This window comes from Tiliqua scincoides, chromosome 3 (assembly GCF_035046505.1).
Source record: "Tiliqua scincoides isolate rTilSci1 chromosome 3, rTilSci1.hap2, whole genome shotgun sequence".
Classification (NCBI taxonomy): Eukaryota; Metazoa; Chordata; class Lepidosauria; order Squamata; family Scincidae; genus Tiliqua; species Tiliqua scincoides.
This window is the reverse complement of record NC_089823.1, coordinates 32,750,081-32,774,262: the sequence shown is the minus strand read 5'-3', so window position 1 is coordinate 32,774,262 and position 24,182 is coordinate 32,750,081. Positions and strand designations below refer to the sequence as shown.

Below are 24,182 nucleotides of genomic sequence, written 5' to 3'. Positions count from 1 at the left end.
ATTATTGTCTGCTAACTTATTGTCTGCAGACTTTATTGTCTGCTAACTTTACTCTCGTACAACAGATCCCTATCTGTCAGGTCTTTCTACTAAGCCTTCTGGATCTTATTTTGTTTCCTTACCGATTAGATGCTAGATCCCATGTTTTCCTGCGCAGAATCTGCCTAGCTTTTGCAGAGTCACAACTGCAGCTCTTGCCCCTCCCATGCTTGAGAGACTCAGTATTGGATGGACAATGGGCTGTTCTGCTAAGATACATTTACCAAGCCTTTATCCAAAGCATGATGTAAACTAGCTGTATCGCTCTTTCAGACTTTACTTATTACTTATTATGCATCCATCTAATTAAGGAGCCCTTAGCTCTCTATGGCTAGACAGTCCTGCTTGGATAGAGGAATACTGATGAGTAATGGGGACAATACACATGTTCCATTTAAGTGCTACCCTGTTGAACTAGGTTGTGGAACAGGAAAAGCTTAAAGATCAGCTCCTTAAAACAGGGATCCTATTAAGAAGCCAAGGCAAAATTTGGCTGGGAAAACCATTGTCTGTCTCCTCATCACCTTGCTTTCACATCCAAGCAACTTTCAACCTCATGTACAATGCAAATCATTATCTACAGCACGGTGAGCTTATGTACACAGGGACTGTTCTCTCTGCATGCTTTTGAGAGAGAAGAGACACACACGCACACATGAGAGAGGGAGGGAGGGGGGAGAGAGAGAGAGATCAAGAGGGCAAGTGAGTAAAATTGACATGTTTTAGCATAATCAAAGCATTGTGTAATCAGGGCACAGAGGGATATATGGAGGACTGTAAAGTGAAGGACAGTGAGATAAGGGCCTTTGTGGAGTTTCTTCATGGGACACCAGTTTGTTAGAGAGATCTGCATCACTGTTTGCCAGAAATCTGAAAAGGCTAAGTACCAGTTTGAGAAATGAACCAGCCAGTCAAAAGTATGGCTATCAACACCAAAGCAAAGGCCATCTCTTTCAAGGAAGGAAGGAAGGAAGGAAGGAAGGAAGGAAGGAAGGAAGGAAGGAAATGATATGAGGGAATGAATACAAGTGATTTTCATTGTTGATATTTCTTTTTACAACATCTCGGCATCCTTGGCAGATCCCGTCTCCATAGAGTGATCCGTCTGGTCTCCTTATACTCCTGGATGATCAGTTACTTGACAGTTTGTTTTAATAAATGTTGCTGATTCTTCTTCATTGTTTCCCCCTTTGTTGCGGTGTGCGCAAAAGTTGTGAAAGAAACTGTCCATTCCCCCTTTCTCTCTCTCTCTCTCTCTCGCTCTGTCTCCTGTATGACACATTTTCTTTTTGTTTTGCTTTGTGTGTTGTTCTTGTTGTTGCTGGGTTTTTAATTTTTTTTTCCTTTTCTTTTTTAAAATTCGGATGTTATTAACATTTGCTGAGTAGGCAGAGCAGGGATGCTGCCAACAGCCACAGTGGTACGGCCAGACACATTGATCCATTGCCTGCCATCCCTGTACCGGGTCCTGGGGGGTGAGAGAGGAAAGAGAAAAACAGAAAAGTTTTATACCAAATACATGAAAAGGGGTGTGCACAGGAATAGCTCCCCTCCTGAGCTGTGAGACCCTTGCCTTTTCGGTGCTTCGTACTAGCAGAAACGCACTTGGAGTGGTTGAGATTACAGTATGGTAACTGCGTCCTTTGCCATTGTTTCCGCTCTAGAGACCAGTAGTATGCCCAAAGTTTGGCTGCAACAATGGGCCTAACTAAGAGACAGGACATCGATATCTCCTTTTAGAGCCCCACTTGCCAATCTTAAGCCTTCTATTGGTTTGAACACACCTATAAACAACAGTAGAGGTGGTTCACTTGTGAATGCTTTTAGGAAGAGAGGAAGAATATGTTGCTTGTGAAAGCAAAACCCGGGGTTTCTATACAGGTTATTATATATCTACCTGTTGTATATGCTCTCACACGCCTGCTGTGGTAAACTTCTCTTTACCATTTAGCAGGAAAATGGAGGCAACAATTTTTTTTAGTTTTTTAGTTTTTTTTACATAGGGAAATAATAACTACATAGGGAAATAATAATAATAACTCTACCTACAGCAGCATAACCTTTTCTCTACCACCTCATTCACATCTCATTCTGTTGCACTTATAGACCAGGCCTAAGAAGCATGTCCTGCAAGAAAAGTCACATTTGCTGCTGGAGAAAGAGGAGACAAAGGCTTCTGCTCTAGTAATAGCAACAGGAGACCCGTAGTCCAATGCTGAGCATCCCGGCACCTACTGGAGCAGCAGTACCAAAGCACTGCTGAATCTAGCAGGCACAGGAAGCAGACAGAGGTCTCCTCGGGGGAAGCCCCAAGCCTCGCAGTGAGGCTTCTCAAGTCTGCGGCAGGCATAGGCTTGAAAGACTCTGTGTCAAGCCAGGAGGCTGACACGGAGTTCAGGATCCAGCTGCGCAAAGCTCCCCCAGTTGCACCCCCCTCCTGCCCCTGTTCCTCTCCTTACCCTGCCCTCATACCACCCTCCCCCTGCCCCCGAGAGGCCACATTTCCACCTGGCAGTCTCACCCCTGGTAGTGGGGCGTCCTCTTCCTGCTGGTGCTGGGTCCAGCGCCTAACTGGCGCAGGCCCAGCACTGGCAATCCTTACTCACTGGATGCACTAAATGTGCATGTTTATGACACCCAGTGCTAGTGCTGGAACTCAGCACTGGCACTGGCTGAGTTAAGGATTGGGCCCTCAGTCAGATCCCTTGCACCTGAATGGTAGGGAGTTAATTCCATACCAGTAACCAATTCAAGATCAATTCTTGGTTTCTTTATTTGCCAGGATTTATTTATCAGTTAAATCCATGATTCGTTTGTATTGTATATAGCCCTAAACTGAGAGTCTGCGATGGGTAGCGAGTCTGGGATGAATAGTTAAAACAACCAGGAGTTTAAGCAGCAAAAGGGGATCATTTGCTCCTCAAAGTCACATTGGTAACTATGAAAGTGGTGGGTTCTTGCTTCAATCTGTTGCACTGAGAAAAATCAGTGAAATTTGATGTGGGTGAATCCTGGTTGAATGTAAGTAAAGCCATACTAAAACACCCATTAAAATATAAAATGTTATATTGAGTTATAATCATTCCATTACCAGCTTAATCCTGTTTTGAAAAGACAGCCCAGACAAGATCTTGCAGTGGCTTTGGTGATATGCAGCCTCCCCAAGGCAAGAAAGCAATGATTTCAACTCTAATGAAGAGCAAACCCTTGACTGCCAATAAAGAGCAAAGAGGTGGGAAATGTGGCCCCTTGTATTACGCTGAGCAGGTAGGGGTGCGGGTGGGAAGATTGGCTATCTCATCTGCTGGCAACTAGTTGTGCCTCCCTTTCTTCCTCCATTAGTGACAAACTGATAGGCAGAGCACTTGGTACATTGGTTGGCAACCTTTAGTCTCGAAAGACTATGGTATAAGTCTACAGCACCTGGTATTCCCAGGCGGTCTCCCATCCAAGTACTAACCAGGCCTGACCCTGCTTAGCTTCCAAGATCAGACGAGATCCAGCCTGTGCAGGGTAACACCATAGAGAAGCTGGTCAGCCTTCTCTTAGTGATTGATCTTCATTTCCTGTCAGAGAGTCCTGGTGAGAGAGCTTGAGCACCAGTTCTATGTGAGCTTTCTTCCCCTCCTCCCTCCTGGCTGAAGCGGCCGGGTCCACCTGTGTACTCTGCCTTTGTGTGGTGGCCCTTGCGTGCCAGGACTCGTTACAATTCTGCCCGTTGACGGACGGCCGTCTGCTTTCAGCCAGACACTGGCTCCTTGGGGGCCGATTCATCACAGCACTCTAATCAATAAAACATGGAGCCAATCAGCAAATGCCTTCAGTCCCTGGGGAGGCTGCGCAATTATTTATTTAGTAAGCAGGAGGGGGAATGATTTCAATGTAACATTACGGTCCTGTGGCGCACGGCCTATGGGGAGGAGCAACAGGAATGCCAGCAGAGCTTTGATTTGCACAAGGGTGGGGAATGGCAGGGGTTTACCAGTGCAGCAACAAACAATAACACGGAGTCACAACAGGAATATTAAGTGCTAACATGACGGACGTCCTTTCATTCAGCCTTCCTTTTACCACTCTCCTGCTTGGAGAGATCTCTAGGCAGAGATGATGTTTAAAATGTTTCCTATAGGGATGGGTGGCAAGTGATATATGCCTATGATTCACACAATGTTGTCCTCTGTGTTTTATATATACACAGTAGAATCCAATATAAGCAGGCTGAATCTCAGTTATCCAAAACTTCTACGCACTTATCCATCATCTTCGCAGATGGAAAGGGAAATGAGAGCACAAATGGATGCCGTGTATACAGTTTCTGCGCCAAAGCCAGAGATGCAGGCACACTGCTTGGCCCGAACATTGGCAAACACATGCCCGTTTAGTATAGCATAGTATCAAGAGTTTGGACAAGGGGCTAGATTTACTTCCCTGCCTGATCCTTACTGAACTGCTGATTGGCAGAATTGCTGATAAACTAACAGGGCTGTGTGCAGAGTTCTGGCTGCTGGCTAAACCCATATTTGGATGAAGGCCCTAGTTATGTGAATTCCCTCCCAATTCCTCTTGGAATTGTTTATTGGTAAAAATAAACCAATATAAATAGCACTCCATTTTATTTACTCTTCTGATAATGGCTAGGGCCAGGAAGGCTGTCACGTTATCTGAATAAATGTGCCACCTGCTTCCACATACTCATATGGGGCAGACTGCATATAATCACACAGTACTTAAAATACTACATTGAATAGTATCTTACCTGCCAAATAAGTGCAATTTGAGTATTTGGCCCCCACATGCCTATGTAGCAATGGCTCAAAGGGTGGGGGAGATGTGCATAAATTTGCTTATTGTTGGGTGGCTGGCTGGGCAAAGAATGTCTGAACCAGTCCATTGTAGAGGCAAAATAAAGTGCAGAAAAAGACAATTAAAGTGATTGGGGCCACATTCTCTATGAGGAACTGCTATAGTGTTTGGGGTTTATGAAAAAGAAACTTCCAGACTTCCATTTTCTCATGCATGACCTGGTGATACAAATGCACTAAAGAGGATGAAGCCCTGGAAGTTCTTCAAGGTCAGTATTGGTGGCAGTAGCACTTAATCTATTTTGCTGGCGCAAGTCCAAGTGGACCTGGAAAGGTGGACTGATGCTGGGAAGAGGGATAGGATATTGGCAGCACTACTGCTCCCATCTTGGACTCAATTCCGGTCCCCTCGCTGTCCCATCACCTCCCACCCTCTCCCCTCCCTGTTCTGCTCACCCCTTGCCTGTGCTGCCATTGGACTTATTTTCCTGGGTCCAACTGCTGCACTCCCTTGCTGCTGCTGATTGTGTTAGTGCTCCTAAAGCGGCTGTCAGCAGTGCACTGTGCAAGCTGCCAGAAACCATTTGATGACAGTGGGACTGTGTTTCACTGTTGTAAACCTATGCATGCAACAGCCCAATTGTGGATGGGGGGGGGGATAGAGGGGGAATCATAGTGATGTATAAAATTATGCATGGCATGGAGGACATAGCTAGGGGGTTCCTTCCCTTCTTATAACGCAAGAACTTGGAATCATCCAATGAAACTCTTTTCTAGACAGACCCAAAAGAATCTTTCAAAAAAATAGCAACAAAACTGATGGCAGCAGAAAAATGCCAAAATGAATCATGTAGATGGGAGACACCAAAAGACTACTCCACAGGCAGCTTCGGAAATGGTGGGCAAAGGCTTGCTAGGAAAGGTGAGTACTTTGCTTTGGCTGAAGAGGAAAGGGGAGGCTGCCACAATAGTGGTGTTTGAGCCATTGTGAGTAAGCACTTTGCTTGCAGGCCTGTGCTCATCTCACTCTGTTCTAATGCATTCCAGTAGGGGTGTTCACTTTTTTCAAGCACATCTAATGAAACATTTGTAACAGCATGGGAGACATAAGTCAATAAATTTTTACTCCCCACAGGCCTCCTGGTCCCCAATGGGTCTGTTCACATATACACCAGCTCTTTGGTGATGGAGGCAGGTCTGGGCCAGGAAGGGGGGGATAAGATCTGGTGTGTGTGGCTGCCAAAAGATCCAGCCCCATCCCACCCTGTTCTGCCCCTGGTCCTGCCCAATCCCTGCTCCACCACCAACTTACTGGTTCTGCAGCTCACTGCTGGCTGCACAGGACTTCCTGACTCCTATACCATCATTAGCAAGCTGCAGAACAATGGAGCAGGAGTGGCACCAGCAAACACTGTCTTTATGCTGACAAATTGTGAAAATCCCAGGTAGGATTGGGCCATTGAAAAATAACATTTGGGGCCTGTTTATAAGAATATGAGGACCATTGCCTTGAATATGGTTTTACACCACAGCAGCAGTACAAGGGCTCCTCAGTGTAAAATATTTATAGTGTAGTCTGTGCACATAGATGACTGATGGTGGGGTTTGTGACCTGCATGTAAAAAGCAGGAGGGAATCCATGCCTCAGATCTTTATTGTTGTGCTATGGTGGCACCATAAAGTGTTGGATTCATGCATTCAAAGCGCAGTCCATGAACAAGGATGTGAGCTGTTACATGATGGTGGATGCAGGATGTATAAAACTCATGAGAACAAATGAAACTTTGTGCAGATGTGATTTTTAGTTTTTCCATGGGGGTTTCGGATCATGGCGAGAGGGATCTGGTGCTCTGAGAAGGGCTAGAGGGTTAGGGCGCAGTCCAAACCTGTAGATAGGCCGGCTGGCCTGGGAGGGTCGCAAATGTGCTGTAAAGCATGTTTGTGCCTCCTCGAGGGGAAGCCGGGCTGGAGCTCCAAGAAGCGCTGGCCTGCAGAGACTGACAAATGCCTCTGCACTGGCTTCCCCTCTGGTGCTTCCCCGCAGGGCCAACGCAAGCAAAAAAGTAGGTGTTGGGGGGGCGGGGAGGAGGAGGGAGGGAGGCATTCCTGGGCAGGGGGAGGGAGGGTGATGGGGGGGCAGGTGGGCAGGGACCAGGAGGTGGGGCTGGGATCTGGCAGTTATGCCGGATCCCAACCCTATTCCCGGGGAGAACGGAGCAATTTCAAGTCACTCCACTCTTCTCAGACTTGTGCCACCTCAGGAGGTGGCGCAAGTCTGAGGAGACCCCCTAGGCGCCAGCAGCCCTTACCCAGGGGTAAGGAGAAAAGTTTCCCCATGCCTCTGGCTAAGCCGCTGCTGGTCACAATCCTGCGCTGGATACAGCGCAAGCCTCCTGACTTGCCTGTTCCAGCGCAAGTTAGGATTGTGCCCTTAGAATCATAGGATGAAGTGGAATTTGGGATTAAGGAGCGGGAAATACCACTTTATCACAAAGGAGCCTGTCTGTGCATTGATCTTCATCTGAGCCCGCCTCCCTCCCCCCACCATTCTGAGGTTATGCAAATGACTGCTTGAGCAAAGGTATTTTCAGTGGTGGAATTAAGGAAGTTCCTCCCAAGGCTACTGTCTTCCTATTTTTTAGGAGCCAGGCGACATCCAATCAGATTCTGCTGTGATTTTAATTGATGTTTTCCTCATGCAATTTCCTCCCTTTTAAATCTGCAGTTGTGTTGCTGAGGGTTGTGCATTGTTCTGTTTTTGTTTATCTGTTGCTTTTGTTTTTATTCTTGTCTATTGTTGTTCTGTTACTTATTTTATTGTTTCTTGAGGTTTTGGCTAGAAGCCAAGTGATGTGTTTGAAAATAAGTAAGGATAAATAAAAATAAAATGGCCTTTGGGGATTAAGACACTGGAAGCAGAGACTCACAAGGCCCCTTGATGGTGGACGGTGCCTTCTCTCAGAGAAAATCCTGGCCGCGGTCCTCTAGTTATCCTATTAGAGCTCTTGGCGAATGTTTGCACAGCTGGTGTTGTGGCCTTTGGCGCCACCTGCTGCAGCTTGCCTGCTGTTGAGGCAGCTGAAGTTGTACAGGCGAAAACAAATCCAAGGAGCATGGCAATGTCTACATTTATTTGAGAAGCATATATGGGGTGGCTTTTCCCTTTGCTAGTTCTCATTCAAGAGCCATGGACCCACAGTTTGGAAACTGCTGGTCTAGATATTGACACAAGGGAGACAGCACAGGAAGGAAAAGGAAATGGAGGCAGGTGTAAACAGGGGAAGAGCATGCCATTATTTCTACGGCACAAACTGAGACCAATGGCTCAATCCTAGCTGGGCCTTGCACTGCTAGAACTGCAGGAAGAAGGGGCAGAGAGTGAGGGAGTGGGTAGATCCCCAGATCACAGCACTAGCTTGTGCCAGAAATCCCCTCTGTTTGAGCCTACCCTACCCCATTTCTCACCTTGGATTTACGCCAGCTATATAGGTGGCATAGGTCTGAGGAGACCCATAGATCATCAGGAGGCCTAAGTGGAGGTATGCAGACAATATTTTACCTACCTCTGGCAGGTCTCCTGATTGCCCCTTTCCATGTACAGCGCACATGCTCTATCATGCAACTGCATCTGTGCCAATGGTGGGTGGTTGGATTGGACAGTTAGTCACAACAAGGTATGGGAACTAAAGCAGTCTGCTAAGGGCTTCACAGAGAAGAAAGGGTTTAAATGAAGTAAGAGCCCAATTCTGAGCTTGTTGCACATGCCTTTCACTAGTACTGGGTGTCGCAAACATGCCGTAAGTCATGCCCGGGACACTCAGCGCTGGCACTGACCCCATGCCAGGGCTTGGGGTTTCCTTCCTCCAAAAACTTTCCTCCAAAAAGTTTCCTTCCTCCAAGGAGACGTCCAGCTGCTTCCCAGCACCCACTGGATGTAGTGGTAGCCATTTTGGTGCCACTGCTCCAGCGGGCACTGTGAAGCTTAGAATTGGGCCATAGTTATCACACAGGTGTTCTGGAAGGCAGTTCAAAGCCAGTGAAAGGGGAAGCATCATCTGAGGAAGCAGGAGGTTTTGTTCTATAAACCAAAGCCCACATCCTGCTTTAGTTTACACATGATTGGCATTGACTGGGATTTTAAAAAATAGACCTGCCGCACCACCATCATTTCTGGTTTGTCTCTGAGAGACTGAGCTCTGGACTGGAAAGGCTCCTGCTCAATCAAGCAACTTTGTGAAAGGTCTGAGGGAAATTCACTCTCTCCCGTAGATGCCTGTACAATACCACACGGCTGACCTTCCATACGAAAGTTGTAAGGACTTTGGAACCAGGGCACACGTGAGATATCATCAATGGGACACCCTGTTTTAGAAGTTAATGAGTGGCTCAGAAGTGGCCTCCCATGTGAAATTACTAGCCATACATTCTCAGTTCTCATTTGTTTGCGAGTCCCAGTATAGTGCATGGATCCCAAGCAAACAAACTTGTGATATGGAGTGCTTGGGGTTTTGCACACTAAATCAAAGAGTTCCTCTCTGATACAGTGGCAAATTGATTCTTTTAAATGTTTTCCTGGTACTGCAAGTCTACTAAAGGCAAGTGAGGATGTGTGAGTGAAAATGAAGTTCAATACAATTTATTGATTAATTTCTATGTAAACCGCACTATGAACTACTCTATTGCAAAGTTGTATATAAATAGTCTTAATATAATAATAATAATAATAATAATAATAATAATAATAATAATAATAATGCTACCAAGAAGAAACTACAAATCTCAAAAGACAATGGGGTGCTGGTTAGGGAATTTGTAGATGGTGATATCCTGAGTCCAGAACCAAATGTCTCCCCACAAAGAAACGGAGATTTTTGGGGTTTTTTGGTTATTAAGTGGGTGCTCCTTTTTTAGCAGGGGAAGAGTAACTGGCCCACCTCACCCCAGCACTGTCTGTTCTAGTGGCAGCCTGCTGGTATTCATTTGCATCTTTTTAGATTGTGAGCCCTTTTGGAACAGGGAGCCATTTAGTTATTTGATTTTTCTCTGTAAACCACTTTGTGAACTTTTAGTTGAAAAGCGGTATATAAATACTGTTAATAATAATAATAATAATAATAATAATAATAATAATAATAATAATAATAAAGATGTAGGGGAAAAAATTCACATGAAAAGTGTTAGTAATTAGGCTTTAAAACCTTTGCATTTACAGCATTGCTGTATGTACAGCATTGCTGAATGCATCTATGTGTGAGGATGATGCCTCTGTGTTACATTCAGAGTGGCTCATTCCTTTGTATTAAAAAAATTACATCTCTGCCAGCTTAATCTTGGTCTGCCATTCTGTTTCTTGTATAATTGGTTAGTTCCTGCCATCTAGTGGCACAGCTGTGATAAGACCCTGTACATTAACAAAACTATCACCTTTTTGCCACTAGGTGGCACATCAGCACATATAAGAAACAGCATTAAAGTACAGTACTAATGCTAATATTTTCAGTCAAAAAAAGTGGGTGATCACTTAGCTTAGCTTACATCTTAGCTTGATGTAAGTGCCCTTATGCCAAGTCAGGCTGCTTGAGTGTCTAGATTAGTGCCTACAATGACTGGCAGTGGCTCTCCAGTGCCATCAAATTCTCTTCAAATTGGACTTTTTCTTGCTGTGACTAAAGATGCATTCATATGGGCAAGAGCTGTGCACATGTTCAGTCTAGAATGTCAGTTCTGTCAGCCCAGATTGAGTGTGTACATAGTCCTCTCTATGATTTGTAATCTTTGCAAGTGATTTGGGTTTATGGTAACATAAACCATCCAGACCATGCAATACTGAAGGGCATGAGATTCACCAGGTGTGCATTCACCTGCGCTAATGGAAAACTATAGCAGTTGAGTGAATTAACTCTGAAAAACAGAAAGGGAAGAAACTAAATGGTGATTCCCCCCCCCCCAACCCTTTAATGTAACTAGGCATGTTTGTATTGTTTTTTTTAATCAATAGTAATTCATGCAAGGTTGTATTTACCCTCAGATGACAACTTTCTGAAGTAATCCTGTACCACATATACATATGTTAATTTCTTCTGTGATCACCTCATCACCATCAGTGGTGAGGTGGGTGACAATGGAGTACAGACAGAGCCAGCCCACTGGAGAGTGGGAGAAGCAGAGGCTGGGGGCTCTGCATTTGGCATGCTGCCTCAGGAGGTCTAGCCCTGAGTATAGGGCCTAATGGTGGTGGTGCAACAATGGCTACAGTAGTCTGTTCTCCTGGTGCCAGCTATCTAAAATTTTCAGTGCCAGATGAAAACTCTTCTCCTTGCTCATAACTGCACTGCTTACCCTGGTTGATATTGTGAATTATATAGCCTTGTCCTATCCCCACCAATTTTTTACTTACCTCTCATTGGTCTTCTGGTTGCTCCACCCACTATAGCAAGTAGCATGTGCTCTCACAGCTGCATGCTATAGGGTGGCAGGGCCTAGGATTAGGCTGTAAAATCCACAATATCAACCAGAATAAGCAGTACAGGCATGGATAGAGAACGGTTTTCATCTGGCACTGAAAATATAGGAAAGAACACTTAGGCATTCCTTCCAACCTGCTCCCCACCCCTTGTCCTCCCCCCTCCTTGCCCCCCATCTCCCCCTGAACCATCCATGGTCCTCCTTTGCTACCACATTACCTGGTCAGTGAAGCGTCTAGGTAAATATGGTGTGGATCATGGTGCTGCTGGCTATTTTCGCCAGTGGCTCCATCACGTGTACAACAGTGGCATGGCTTTCACAACACTGCAGCGGGGCCTATGGCAGCAGATTGCAAGATCTCCTGCCGTAGGCCCTTGATAGGATCGGGCTGTTAGCATTTTGTGGTTTTATTTTATGTTGCTCTGGTTTTAAGCTGCTTTTACTGCTCTATGCTTTGTAAGTATTATTTTGGTTTTTATTGTGATAATTCTGCTCATGTTTTATTGCATTTTGTTTTACTTTAAAACTCCCCTTGGTTAATTTCTAGTAAGGTATGGAAGAAATACGCTAAACCCTAAATTTTGGGAAAGTTACTACCTATATCAGTGGCAAACATCATTTGCTTCCCCATCACCTGTCTCAAATGCTCTGTAGTTACTTTTAACCCATTTCTGCCCAGCCCACAGGTGTACACATTTGATCCCTTTCATGTATATGCAGTGTTGGTCAGAAATGGCTGAAGAGCAAGATTTGCAGCGACCTAAATTTCTCACAGTCACCTCTTGGTAGAGAACCTTATACAGAATCAGGTGTAATCTATGCACATACTCAGTGTGACATGTGCAGGAATTTAGAACATTAGAACATCCTTGATGGATCAACTCAAACAGCATTCTGTTCCCCAAGCCAAGATGCCCCTGGAAAGTCCTGAAGTGAGATCTGCAGACAAGGAATCTTCTACTGCTACTGCTGTTTTTCTTACTGTACTGTACTCAACTGTACTGAGATGGATAGTGCCTCTGAATTTGGTGGTAGCATATCCTGTAGCCATCATGCAGCCTTGATAGGCCTGTCTTCCTGGTATTTATCTAATTCCCTTGTAAAGGCATCTAGGCTGCTGGTCATCCCTAAGCAGCATGACTTAATTATGCATTGTGTGAAGAAATACTTCCTGTTTTCTCTGAAATCTCCTGCCAATCAATATGACTGAATGTCTCCAAGTTCTAGTATTTTGAGAGGAAGAAAAACACTTATCCACTTTCTTGACGCTATGCGTTATTTTATAAATCTCTTCTCGTACTCCTGATTCTTTATCTTTTCTTGCTAAAGCAAAGCATCCCAAATACTTAAGTCTTTCTTAATGAAAAAAGTGTTTCAGCCCAATAGTTTTGGTTGCCCCGTTTGCGCTTTTTTTCTGACTCTATAGCAGCTTTTTAGAGACAAGCAAGCAACTAGAACTGTGTGCCGTTTTCCAGTTGTGACTGCACCACAGACATGCATAAAGGCATTCTCTCATTGGCAATTTTATTTTAAATTCCTTTTATAAAATCAGCTGTACTGTAGAATTTGTTTTTTTTGACAGGTGCCGCACAGTAGATCGACACTTTCATTACATTAGCAAGCATGACCCCAAGATCTCTTTCCTGGCTTTCCACTCTTGTTTATCAAGAACCTGTTTTTCCCATTCTTCCCACCCACCCAATGATTAATCTTGCTGCTTGTTAGCATGGTGAGTATGGAAACCTGCAGGTTCCTGAGTATGGAAACCTGCAGGTTGTCTGAGGACAAGCACAAAGAAAAGCTGTGAATGGGCAAAGCAGGCCCCAGTTCTCCTTCCTCCAACAGAGGGAGAATCAAGAGCAGCATCCCACTGAGCAGCTGGTCAGAATTAGTTTTTGAGAATGGACTACGAGTTCTGTCTATAAGTGGAAGGTTCTCTTGTAGTGGTGAGGAAAACCAAATACCTGGGAGTATCAAATCTGGGCTCTGTGTGTGTTGCAAGCCAACCATATGGTGTAAAATGACTCCTGCTCATGTCTTGGGAATGGGGCAGAAGCAGGCAGAGGATAAGATGCCCAAGCTGAAGCAACAACAAAAATTGATATATTTAGACCCTTGTCCCCTCCCCCTGAGGAGCTTGGGGTCTAACACATGCCAGCTCCTCAGCAGGAAGTCATTTTTCTAATCTGTTGACTCTCTTTGTCAGGGTTTCTGAAGATGAAATCTTTATTATCAGGGAGGCTTAAAAGGAAAGAATCCTGTTAATTCTGTTTTCAAGGTCATACTTTGAAAGTTATTAATTTCTTTCTTCCAAGGCTCTGTGCTCAGTTCCGAGGCTTTAGGGATTTGCAGCTGGCTCTTAGTAGGCTACACTTAGGGGTTTTCCCCTCCCCTGCCTTTTTGCTTCAGGAGAAAAAAAACAAAACTCTGACTTTGCTGATAGTAGCAGCAGGTTCATAACATACTTATGCATCCCATTCACAGTGTGTGCTAACAATAAATAAATGAACAGTAATTTCCACAGGGCCCCTGCCAGCACTTTTAAAATTGGGATAGTGGCTGAGGTCATGCTGCTCTTCTGTACAAATAAGAAATGGCCGCCTTCGGGTTCTACAGATGTTTGGTGGATGTTGCATACATAACCTGATCCCAATCTACAGAACCATGCAAAAGGATGCATGAAAATCACAAAGCACAGTGTTACACAGATGCATCAAGGCTTTCAAAATATCACAGGAGACACATCAGACATGAAAATGGCTGTGATGAGTATACCAAGGACTATTCATGGTAAGGATGGCCATTTTTTGTCTTCGGGAGGAATTATATTTTAGAGAGCATTCAATTATTTTGGATTCCTGGATATTAACTTCTGTTAACAAGTCACATAGTCTGTAACATTTATTCCCTTGCCTTTGAATTGCAAGGGTTGCAGCAGGAGCGATGCTGGCACCTCTGCATCACTGCCTGGGAAGTTATGGTGGATTGGGCTAATAGAAATAGTAATGGACTCTGGAAGGAGGTTTTTGGTGCAGGCAAGGAAACTAGAGGAAGAAACCCTTAAAATCACCCTCTGACTTAAAAGGATAGGTCTGAAATCCTAGGAACATGGGTTATGGTTATCACTGGTTAGTAGCTTAGTGGCGATGCACTCTTTCATATACAGTACTCAAAAGTATGAAATCATACATATTAAATTTACAGTTTTGGTTAGAAACCTCTCATAACTGTAGCAATACAAAATACAAAGCATTTTAAAAGCAAACAATTAAAAAGGCATAACACTGCTGGCATCTAAATAACCTGGGAAATAACGTGTTTTTTTTTTAAAAGCATTCTTTGCAAGAGTTGTAGTGGGGATCACAGTCTCTGGCTGCTTGCTCCCTTTGCTCTGGAGGCTTGGGGGCAACTGAAGGGCTTAGGGGGCAAGCAGGAGAGGACTGGCGATGGGGGAGGCAGTAGATTTTTTAGTTTTTCTATTTTTGTTTTGACTGCAGGTGTGATGTCACACTCGGAAGTGATGTCACTTCCAGGTGTGATGTGGGGGGTATCATTTTTAACTTTGCCCCTGACTCCAGGGTGGCTAGCCTAACCACTGATGGTCTGTCATAGAAATCCCTGTATTTTATGTGTAATTCTGTGTCTCTTCGTGGTTTTAGGCATTTCCACCCCTCCCCCTGCAGCTTTTGTACCTCAAAAGGTGGCACAGATCCAAGTAGCCTGGGATCCAGCATATGCAGATCCAGCATAAATGCTGAATCCTGGGCCCCGCCCCCTGCTAAACCCCTGCCTGCCCATGGGCCCGCCTGCCCTCCCCCACACCAAATGCCTCCTCCTCGCCCTCCCCACGCCCCCCACAGACACCCATGCTGGCCTGACTTGGCCGGCACGAACTTACCCCTTCCTGTCAGAGTGGAGGCTAGATCTGTGGGCCGGCAAACCTCTGTACACCAGCCCCTGCTGACTCTGGAGGAGGCGCAAATGTGCTTTATGGCACATTTGAGTCACTCTGGGCCAGCGTAAGGAATGTACGCTGGCCCAGTGCAATCTCGGGATTGCACTCTAAGTCTCAGCAGTGTTACAGACCAATTGAAAGCCAACACTCTGAGTTAAAATGGGTGCCTGATATTACACAGTGCCTCAATGCTATCTGCTGGCTTTGGGTATGATTGCATCAGGTTTTCCCTGCAAGTCTTTCATGTTTGGATTATTGCACAATCCTTTATTTTCTAAAAGCCTTTTTTCCTAGTTATTTACCCTTTTGTGTTTCTCTCTGGTTAATTAGACTTTTAATAAACTTTTTACATTTTTATGAATATGCCTCATCCCTGATATAGGAGTACAGTGGATTGTCATGTCTCCACTCTGTAAGTGCTCTGTAGGTGAGAGTGATTTTGAACCCCGGAGGTTTGGTATTGTAGTAGGTGCTGGTGGCGGTTCTGCTCCAGGAGACCCTCTGGCTAGCCTGATCTCCTGGGTTGTCAACAGTGGATTCATTCTACCAAGGTTTTCTCCATTAAGCTGCGTAGGGAGTGAGTGTGCTAACCACTAGGCTGTACTGCCTTGGATCAGTGTGTGATCACTGGCAGCCACTGGGAGCTGAAAAAGTCAGTTTGTGGTGGGAGAAACAGACACGAACTTGCTTGCAGTATCTCTCGCCATCATTGTCACACTGACACTAGTAAACATCTTGAGACATCAGTGGTCCATTAAAACACATCATATCTCTCAAAGGGTAAAGTGTGTTCCTGCTCATTAGGCACCCAATGGCTCAAACAGAGAGACTGACAGAGCATACTTCTCATTTTTTCTCCTTTATGATTGCCTGTGTTATCCTCCTGTTATCCTGCTTGCTTGACCAACTGGGGGTGGCATTCTGCACATTTCTGCTGAAGAAATTGGTCTTGGAGCTGTTTCTCTCTTACATTTAGATCCCATTGCATTTGCTCAAAGAGCATGACAAAGCTTCAGGGTTGATGAAATCCCTTGGTAGATGGAAGAACGACTTGCACTATGGCTATTCCTGAAGTGAGAGGATGTGTTCAAATCATGCTGAGCTTACTTTAACTTCTCTCAAGGGGCAGGCAGGACTTGGCATAAGTAAACACTTATGTGTCCTCAATGTTGCAGTTTAAAACCCACCACTAACAGTCTTAGAATAACGCAGAGATGAGAGGATTGGTCTGGGAAGGGGGAAAATTTGGTGGAAGTGGTGGCCACTAATCCTGATCCCCTGCCCAGACCTGATTCTGCAGTGCAGGACCATGCAGACCTGCAGCAGCTATTTAGCTAGCACAGGTCCAAGTACACCCCCCCCCCCGCCAAGGAGGCTTACCCCCAGATAAGGGAATGATTTTAGTACCACTGCGTCATTGGAGGAGGGAGGATTGGATTGGGTCACAAGAATTGTGTTTACTTTCCTCTCCATTGTGCCAAAGTCTCTGGCCAGCACACATAATGCAGGTGAGGCTGAGTCAGCGCTGCTGCACCCTGCTGAGGGTAGGACTTGACCATAAGTCTCATTGAACATTTAAGTCTCATTGAATACTGCTTTGGGTCCCCTTAGAGGGAGAAAGGTGGGATAGAAATATGGTGAAAAATAAAAAATAAAAACATAGTCTTAATTCCAAGTAAACATGCCTAGAATTGCTCTGGCAGTGACTATAATGGCACAAGTGAGCAACTTCCTCAGTTCTAGGGCTGAATCAGAAATATACAAAGAGATGGACTGCTCATTTTTCATTTTTTAAGAAACATACTCAATATAATTGGCACTTTATCTGCTCAAGTCTGGCAGATGCCAACCTATGGTTTGAGGACGAACATCTTTTATAATATTTTTATTCTGAAATAGTTATTAAATGTGCTCTCTAGAGTTAGTCAGCCCTTGGGGGGAAAAAACTGGATAGATGGATTTATAAATAATGAGAGCTGGCTTTCAGCCCATAGTTTGGAGTTGCTTCACAAACACAGAAAGCAAAGCTCAACATCTTTAAAAATCTGACCTCATTATGGATTTGACCAGTCTGAAAATCTTAGTGCCTGCCCTTAAAAGAAAAAAAGAAGGTACACTAAATGTTTATGGTCATTACTAGCTAATGGTACTTTTATTCTGTTAGGGCAGGGGTGCTCAAAGTTTTTGGCAGGAGGGCCACAACATCTCTCTGACACTGTGTCGGGGCCGAATTAACATTTCAAATTTGAATAAATTTACATAAATGAATATATTAGAGACAGAAAATGAATGAATGAATTCAATCCAGTTTATGATTCCATCCACCCTAATAAGGGGGGGATCTTCATGCCAGTTTATGATCCCATTCACACACACACAAATGGAGGGGTGGATCTTCCACACTTTCACACACATATACTTGCCTGCTTACCTGCCCCCTCCTTCCCTCTCTTGGGCTGCCTGCCTGCTTGCCCAGCTGCATGCCTACCTGCCTGCCCATGTGCTGCTGCTGCTGCCTGCCTGCCAGCCCTCCCTCCCTGGGGAGGGAGACATAAGAACATAAGAACAGCCCCACTGGATCAGGCCATAGGCCCATCTAGTCCAGCTTCCTGTATCTCACAACGGCCCACCAAATGCCCCAGGGAGCACACCAGATAACAAGAGACCTCATCCTGGTGCTCTCCCCTACATCTGGCATTCTGACTTAACCCATTCCTAAAATCAGGAGGTTGCGCATACACATCATGGCTTGTACCCCATAATGGATTTTTCCTCCAGAAACTCGTCCAATCCCCTTTTAAAGGCGTCTAGGCTAGACGCCAGCACCACATCCTGTGGCAAGGAGTTCCACAGACCGACCATGCGCTGAGTAAAGAAATATTTTCTTTTGTCTGTCCTAACCCGCCCAACACTCAATTTTAGTGGATGTCCCCTGGTTCTGGTATTATGTGAGAGTGTAAAGAGCATCTCCCTATCCACTCTGTCCATCCCCTGCATAATTTTGTATGTCTCAATCATGTCCCCCCTCAAGCGTCTCTTTTCTAGACTGAAGAGGCCCAAACGCTGTAGCCTTTCCTCATAAGGAAGGTGCCCCAGCCCCATAATCATCTTAGTCGCTCTCTTTTGCACCTTTTCCATTTCCACTATGTCTTTTTTGAGATGCGGCGACCAGAACTGGACACAATACTCCAGGTGTGGCCTTACCATCGATTTGTACAACGGCATTATAATACTAACCGTTTTGTTCTCAATACCCTTCCTAATGATCCCAAGCATAGAATTGGCCTTCTTCACTGCCACCGCACATTGGGTCGACACTTTCATCGACCTGTCCACCACCACCCCAAGATCTCTCTCCTGATCTGTCACAGACAGCTCAGAACCCATCAGCCTATATCTAAAGTTTCGATTTTTTGCCCCAATGTGCATGACTTTACACTTACTGACATTGAAGCGCATCTGCCATTTTGCTGCCCATTCTGCCAGTCTGGAGAGATCCTTCTGGAGCTCCTCACAATCACGTCTGGTCTTTACCACTCGGAAAAGTTTGGTGTCGTCTGCAAACTTAGCCACTTCATTGCTCAGCCCTGTCTCCAGGTCATTTATGAAGAGGTTGAAAAGCACCAGTCCCAGGACAGATCCTTGGGGCACACCGCTTTTCACCTCTCTCCATTGTGAAAATTGCCCATTGACACCCACTCTCTGCTTCCTGGCCTCCAACCAGTTCTCAATCCACGAGAGGACCTGTCCTCTAATTCCCTGACTGTGGAGTTTTTTCAGTAGCCTTTGGTGAGGGACCGTGTCAAACGCCTTCTGAAAGTCCAGATATATAATGTCCACGGGTTCTCCCGCATCCACATGCCTATTGACCTTTTCAAAGAATTCTATAAGGTTTGTGAGGCAAGACTTACCCTTACAGAGACATACTGCAAGCTGGGCTGGGCTCCCCTTCCTCCTGATCTCTCTCTCTCTCTCCCTCCCCTGGCTCAGGTTGCAGGAGGGGAGGGGAGGGGAGGGGAGCCGAGCCAAACAGAGATGATCCCAGCCCAGCCCATGGGCTAGAAAGAAGAGACTAGCAGGCAAGCGCGCAGGGTCTTTTATAGTGGGAAGTAACACGAGACCTGCAAGTCTCACATTACCTTCCCACTATAAAAGGCCCTGCACGCCGGCTGGGCTTGTCTTTCCTTTGCTGCCACTGAGCTCAGCGGCAGTGAGGGAAAGCAAGGTGCGGAGCTCGCGTGGCAGACCAGCGCGGGCTGGGGTGAGGGCCGAGTGCCCATTGGAGGTGGGAGGGGCCCCTGGGGGCCGGATGGGGACCCGCAGTGGGCCGCAAGTGGCCTGCAGGCTGGGATTTGGCACCCTTGTGTTAGGATAATAATTGTTGGAGTTGGTACAACTCCATCTGCTGTCCAGAGGGGGCAGGATGTTGTCTGAAGGGGTCAAGCTATGGCCCAGTGAATCTGACCTTTCTACCTGTTCTCTCTGTGATCCTTGTGGGGTGTGGCCCTAACCCTTTATCCTTCCCTTCTCCTCTGAGCACTTCCTCTTGTCCTCTGACCACTGACCTGTTAAGATGGCGCACACCAGGGCTCTGATGCCCAGGCCATCTTGAGCACAAGGCATGCAGGGCAAGGCAGCTCCAGGGCCTTGCTGTCTCTAAGTGTTAGCTGAACCCCCGATCCTAATCAGATGTTGTAAATATACACTCAATCGAACTGTGAGTAAATAACTTCTTTTTTGCAACTTTAACAAGCCATTGCCTCTTTGTCTTTTTTATTGCTTAGCAGTCAGCCGGGTGAGGGAGGTTCCCTGGGGTGATACCCAAAAAGGGGGGGGGGTCTGCTGCTTAAGCTACTCTGCTTCCCCCCCAAAGAGGAAACTATTTTTAATTTCCTCCAACAATAATTAGGTGTGCTGCATTCTATCTCAATGTATAATGATGACCAGCTCCCTTCTGTATCTACATGCCTATAGTTTTGTGAACTTTATTTGTTGAAATGTAGTATCTAAATATTAATAGTAATAGTAATAATTCTGTAGGTGCAGCTGAACATTGTAAGAAACACAGGGGTACTTCACCAAATGACAGCCCAGCTTGAGATCCTACTTCCTAACATGCAGTCCCATAAACCTTGTGTTCTGTGTGTTTCAAGTCTTCATTGCTTCACTCCCCATCATTGGATACCATTGACAGGGACAAAACAAAAACTGCTCAGCATAAAAACATGACATTAAGGGCACCAAATAAGATGGACTGTCTTTTATGAAAGGGAGGCAGGAACTTGATATAGGACTACCATTTTGGGCAGCAGCCTTGTGTCTCTTACAACATATAGTTATGCCTTTTGTGACAGCTCTCATTCTTTATGCTATACCTTCCTAATTGTAGAAATGCACCTTATATTTCCACTTACCCTGCACATGCCCAATCTTATCTGATCTCGGAAGCTAAGCAGGGTCAGGCCTGGTTAGTACTTGGATGGGAGACTGCCTGGGAATACTGGGTGCTGTAGGCTTATACCATAGTCTTTTGAGACTGAAGGTTGCCAACCATTTGGGTGAGAGAAAAACATTTCCCCTTCTTTTTGGACTCTGGAAAATCCATTTTCTTGGATCCCACCAGTAAAAAAACACTGCTGCTTTTGTATAAGGCTAATTTAAAGGACTTTTCTCCTTTACTGTTTTTGTTGTTAGCAAGGGTTTTTCAACAGAAGTATTTTAATCATGCAAGCCCAGCCATGTGCAATGTGCTTTATCAGTGGCAAAGCAGGTGCTGTATGGCAACCAGTTCACCAACAGTCTCAGCCCAGTGTCTGAGTCCAGTAGATAAACTCAATATTTCCCATAATGACTTCACCATCCTGGGCTTGCAAACAGAAAGCCTGTTCGCTTGGGAGCATAACCAGATGGGAAGCCGATTTGTTAGGCAAATTCCTTGATGGTTTGTGATGTGTGGAAATGGTGAAAAGGAAAACAGGTTGCTCTTTGGCTGCCACTGTCTTGGAGAGGATAATTTTTAATTCAAGGATTAAAATGAGAAATGACAGCTCTTTTCTTTTCCTTTCCACTGCCATCCCTTTAAATTTCAGTTTAGCATTTGAGAACAGGAATGTGAAAGGGAACTCAGTGAGGAGTGAAAGAAAAAGGAGAAACAGCAAGAACAGTGGATTTTTTACGTTTAACATTTACAGTGCAATCCTAACCAACTTTCTAGCACTGGCATAGCTGTGCCTGTGGGGCATGTGCTGCATCCTGCAGTTGGGGGGCAGTCATGGAGGCCTCCTCAAGATAAGGCAATGTTTGTTCCCTTACCTCGAAGCTGCATTGTCCTTATGTCAGAGCTGGAAAATGGGTTAGGATTGTGCCCTTAAGGCTTTATGCTTAGTTGCCAATATACAGTAGGCCTCCCACTTTAATTGGGTTCACTTTATGGTGAACTCTCTCTTCATGTTGGACCATCCATGGCTGGCATACATTTTGGTGTTGTGTCACACTTCTTACAGAGCTATACACACAGAGCTAGCCCAACCATGAGACCAACTGAAGTGGTTGCCTCAGCAGCAAGTTGGTGGAAGAAGCCCATCTAAGTCCACCTACTTCTTCCACTGCCCCACCTTAGTTTTCCATTCCCTGGCTTGAAAAGAAAGAGAGGGATAGAGAGGGCAAGGTAAGGTGAAGGAGAGGAGAATGCTGAGCTAGAACACTGTAGCATGGGAGGAGCAGGGGCTGGCACATCATCGGGTAAGGGGTGGCAGCTTTTGGCATGCTGCCTCAGACTTCAGGAGGTCTTGGGCTGGTCATACAACTCTATGAATATCTAGGATTATTTTTGTTCTACTTATATGACTGAGAGTCCAGTCTTCATCAACTCTGTAGCACCAATGAGGCCGTGCCAGTGGGCTTGTGCTGCATACTGGAGAGGGTACTGCATAGCATACTGCATACTATACTCCTCAAAGTAACTTTTGTTCCCTTACCTCAGGGCCGTATTGCAGTTGCATTGATGCTGGAAAGATGGTTAGGACTGGGCTGTGAATATACTTATTAATGCATTTGTCATATAGAAAGGCTTTCAAAAATTCCCTCAAGTCAATCACTGTCTTTGTAACTCAAGGTGAACTCTTTTGTACTATTGTGTCTAACTGAATCCACCTTTTTCCTTTGTTGGGTTGTTCTGGCACATGGGATTGCCCCATTTGATCTTTACACTGTGAGGTATAGGCAAATGAGACTGAGGGTGCAATCTCAACTAACTTTCCAGCATTGAAGTAAGGGCAGTGCAACTCCAAGGTAAGGGAACAAACATTGCCTTACATTGAGGAGGCCTCCATGAGTTCCCCCCACAATGCAGCACCACTGATGGAGTGAGTGTTGCATGCTCTGATGGGGGGTGAGACCAGACAGCTTGTGAAAGGTAAGTTAAAATATTTTTTACTTACCTCCTAGTAGGCCGCTAGCTATTTTACTGGCATAAGTCTGAGGAGTCTCAGTGGGCAGGTCTGGGCCAGGAAGGATGGATAGGCTCTGGCATGCATAACTACCACCATGATCCACTCCCTCCCACCCTCAAACCAACCCCAGATCAACTCCCTGCCCCAATACTCCCTGAAATGCCTCCTGCACCAGCTTACCTGCATTGATGGAGCTTCCAGGTGGTTCTGGAGCAGTCATGGAGCCTCTGGCCATTTCTGCCAGCAGCTCCATAGTGCACAACGGTGGTATGACATTTGCTCCATTGCTAGATGACTTACAGCAATGGATCACTAGATCCGCTGCCCTAAGTTGTTAGGTGAAAATCCCCTTTTGCCTTTTAGTTGTGACTTTCTATCTGGTTATGTACTATGGACTAAGTGTCTCCTACATTCAACAATCAGGTCAAGTCACAAGCTTACACAACCTCCACCTCCCTGTGGTTACACATATAGGCATCTTAAATCCACCTCCCTATGAAGAAGTCTGGCATAGTAAATCATTGTTTAAGTGTCTCCTACATTACTGTATTCATTGTATTGTTTTAACTCAATCACTGCTTAAGTACTGTATGCAAACTGGAACTGCCTTCTGTGTGTTGCTGACTCATTGTATTGTTTAAGTTCCCCCAGCTAGGAAGCCAGCCATTAGACCCCATTGAATTTTGCTGATAAGGGACATCCTGATCTTTTCAATGTTTACCCTGCTGTGTGGTAGTAAGCAAGCTACCATCCAGCTCAGCACGTTTTGCAAACCCCTTTTTAAGAGAGGGCTTCCCCGCCACATGCTCTCTCTCTGGCTCCCCCTCCAAGGACCAACACATCTGTGTTGTGTCAGAGGGTCCTCCACACAGGACTCTCCCCCCCATTCAACTGCTCTACAGGACAGGTAACTATCTTGCGCCTGAAACTCTTTCCCTTCTTTCCCCCCCTTCTCTCCCCATCTTTAGTCAGCAAGTGGGTTTGGCAGTCCAGGGACCCCTAAAATCCTTCCCTACAACCTTTCCTTTTTCTAATTTCCTCGGATGCACCAAATACTGTCCACACGCAACCACCATGAAAGCTAGGTACACTGGATTCAAGTACTAGGACCAAGAAACATATACTTACCATTTTTCCATGTGCATTATGTTTACCTTTGTGCTTCTGTAATAAAACTATAATCTTTTATTAAAAGTTATCTTTCTCTCCGTCTCCTCTTTAAGCAAAAGGGAATTTCTCTGCATTACGCCATCTTGTTATCCAGCCTGCGATCCTAAGTTTCCAATAAGGGCAGTATAATAATTCCCCTAAACAAAACAGCCCTTTTGGTAACAAAGTCCCCCAATGGAATGGGGGAAAACTCCAACTGCTCATTACACCACAGTGGCTCTCCAGTTTGACAAAAGTGTAGTTTACATGGGTAAATCTACAAATGCAAAAGCAGCTGAATGACTATGCCACTAAAGTTCA

General features: G+C 45.3%; 1 protein-coding gene and 1 pseudogene across 1 annotated transcript in view; both read right to left on the bottom strand.

The window, feature by feature from the left end:
* Positions 1 to 1,409: 1,409 nt before the first annotated feature.
* Positions 1,410 to 24,182, bottom strand: part of LSAMP (limbic system associated membrane protein) — a 555,573-nt gene continuing 532,800 nt past the window's right edge. The window contains exon 8 of the mRNA XM_066619991.1: positions 1,410 to 1,507. Within this exon, the coding sequence (XP_066476088.1) occupies positions 1,410 to 1,507 (98 nt within the window). The remainder of the gene's footprint in view (positions 1,508 to 24,182) is intronic.
* LOC136646614 (5S ribosomal RNA) lies at positions 3,451 to 3,566 on the bottom strand (annotated as a pseudogene).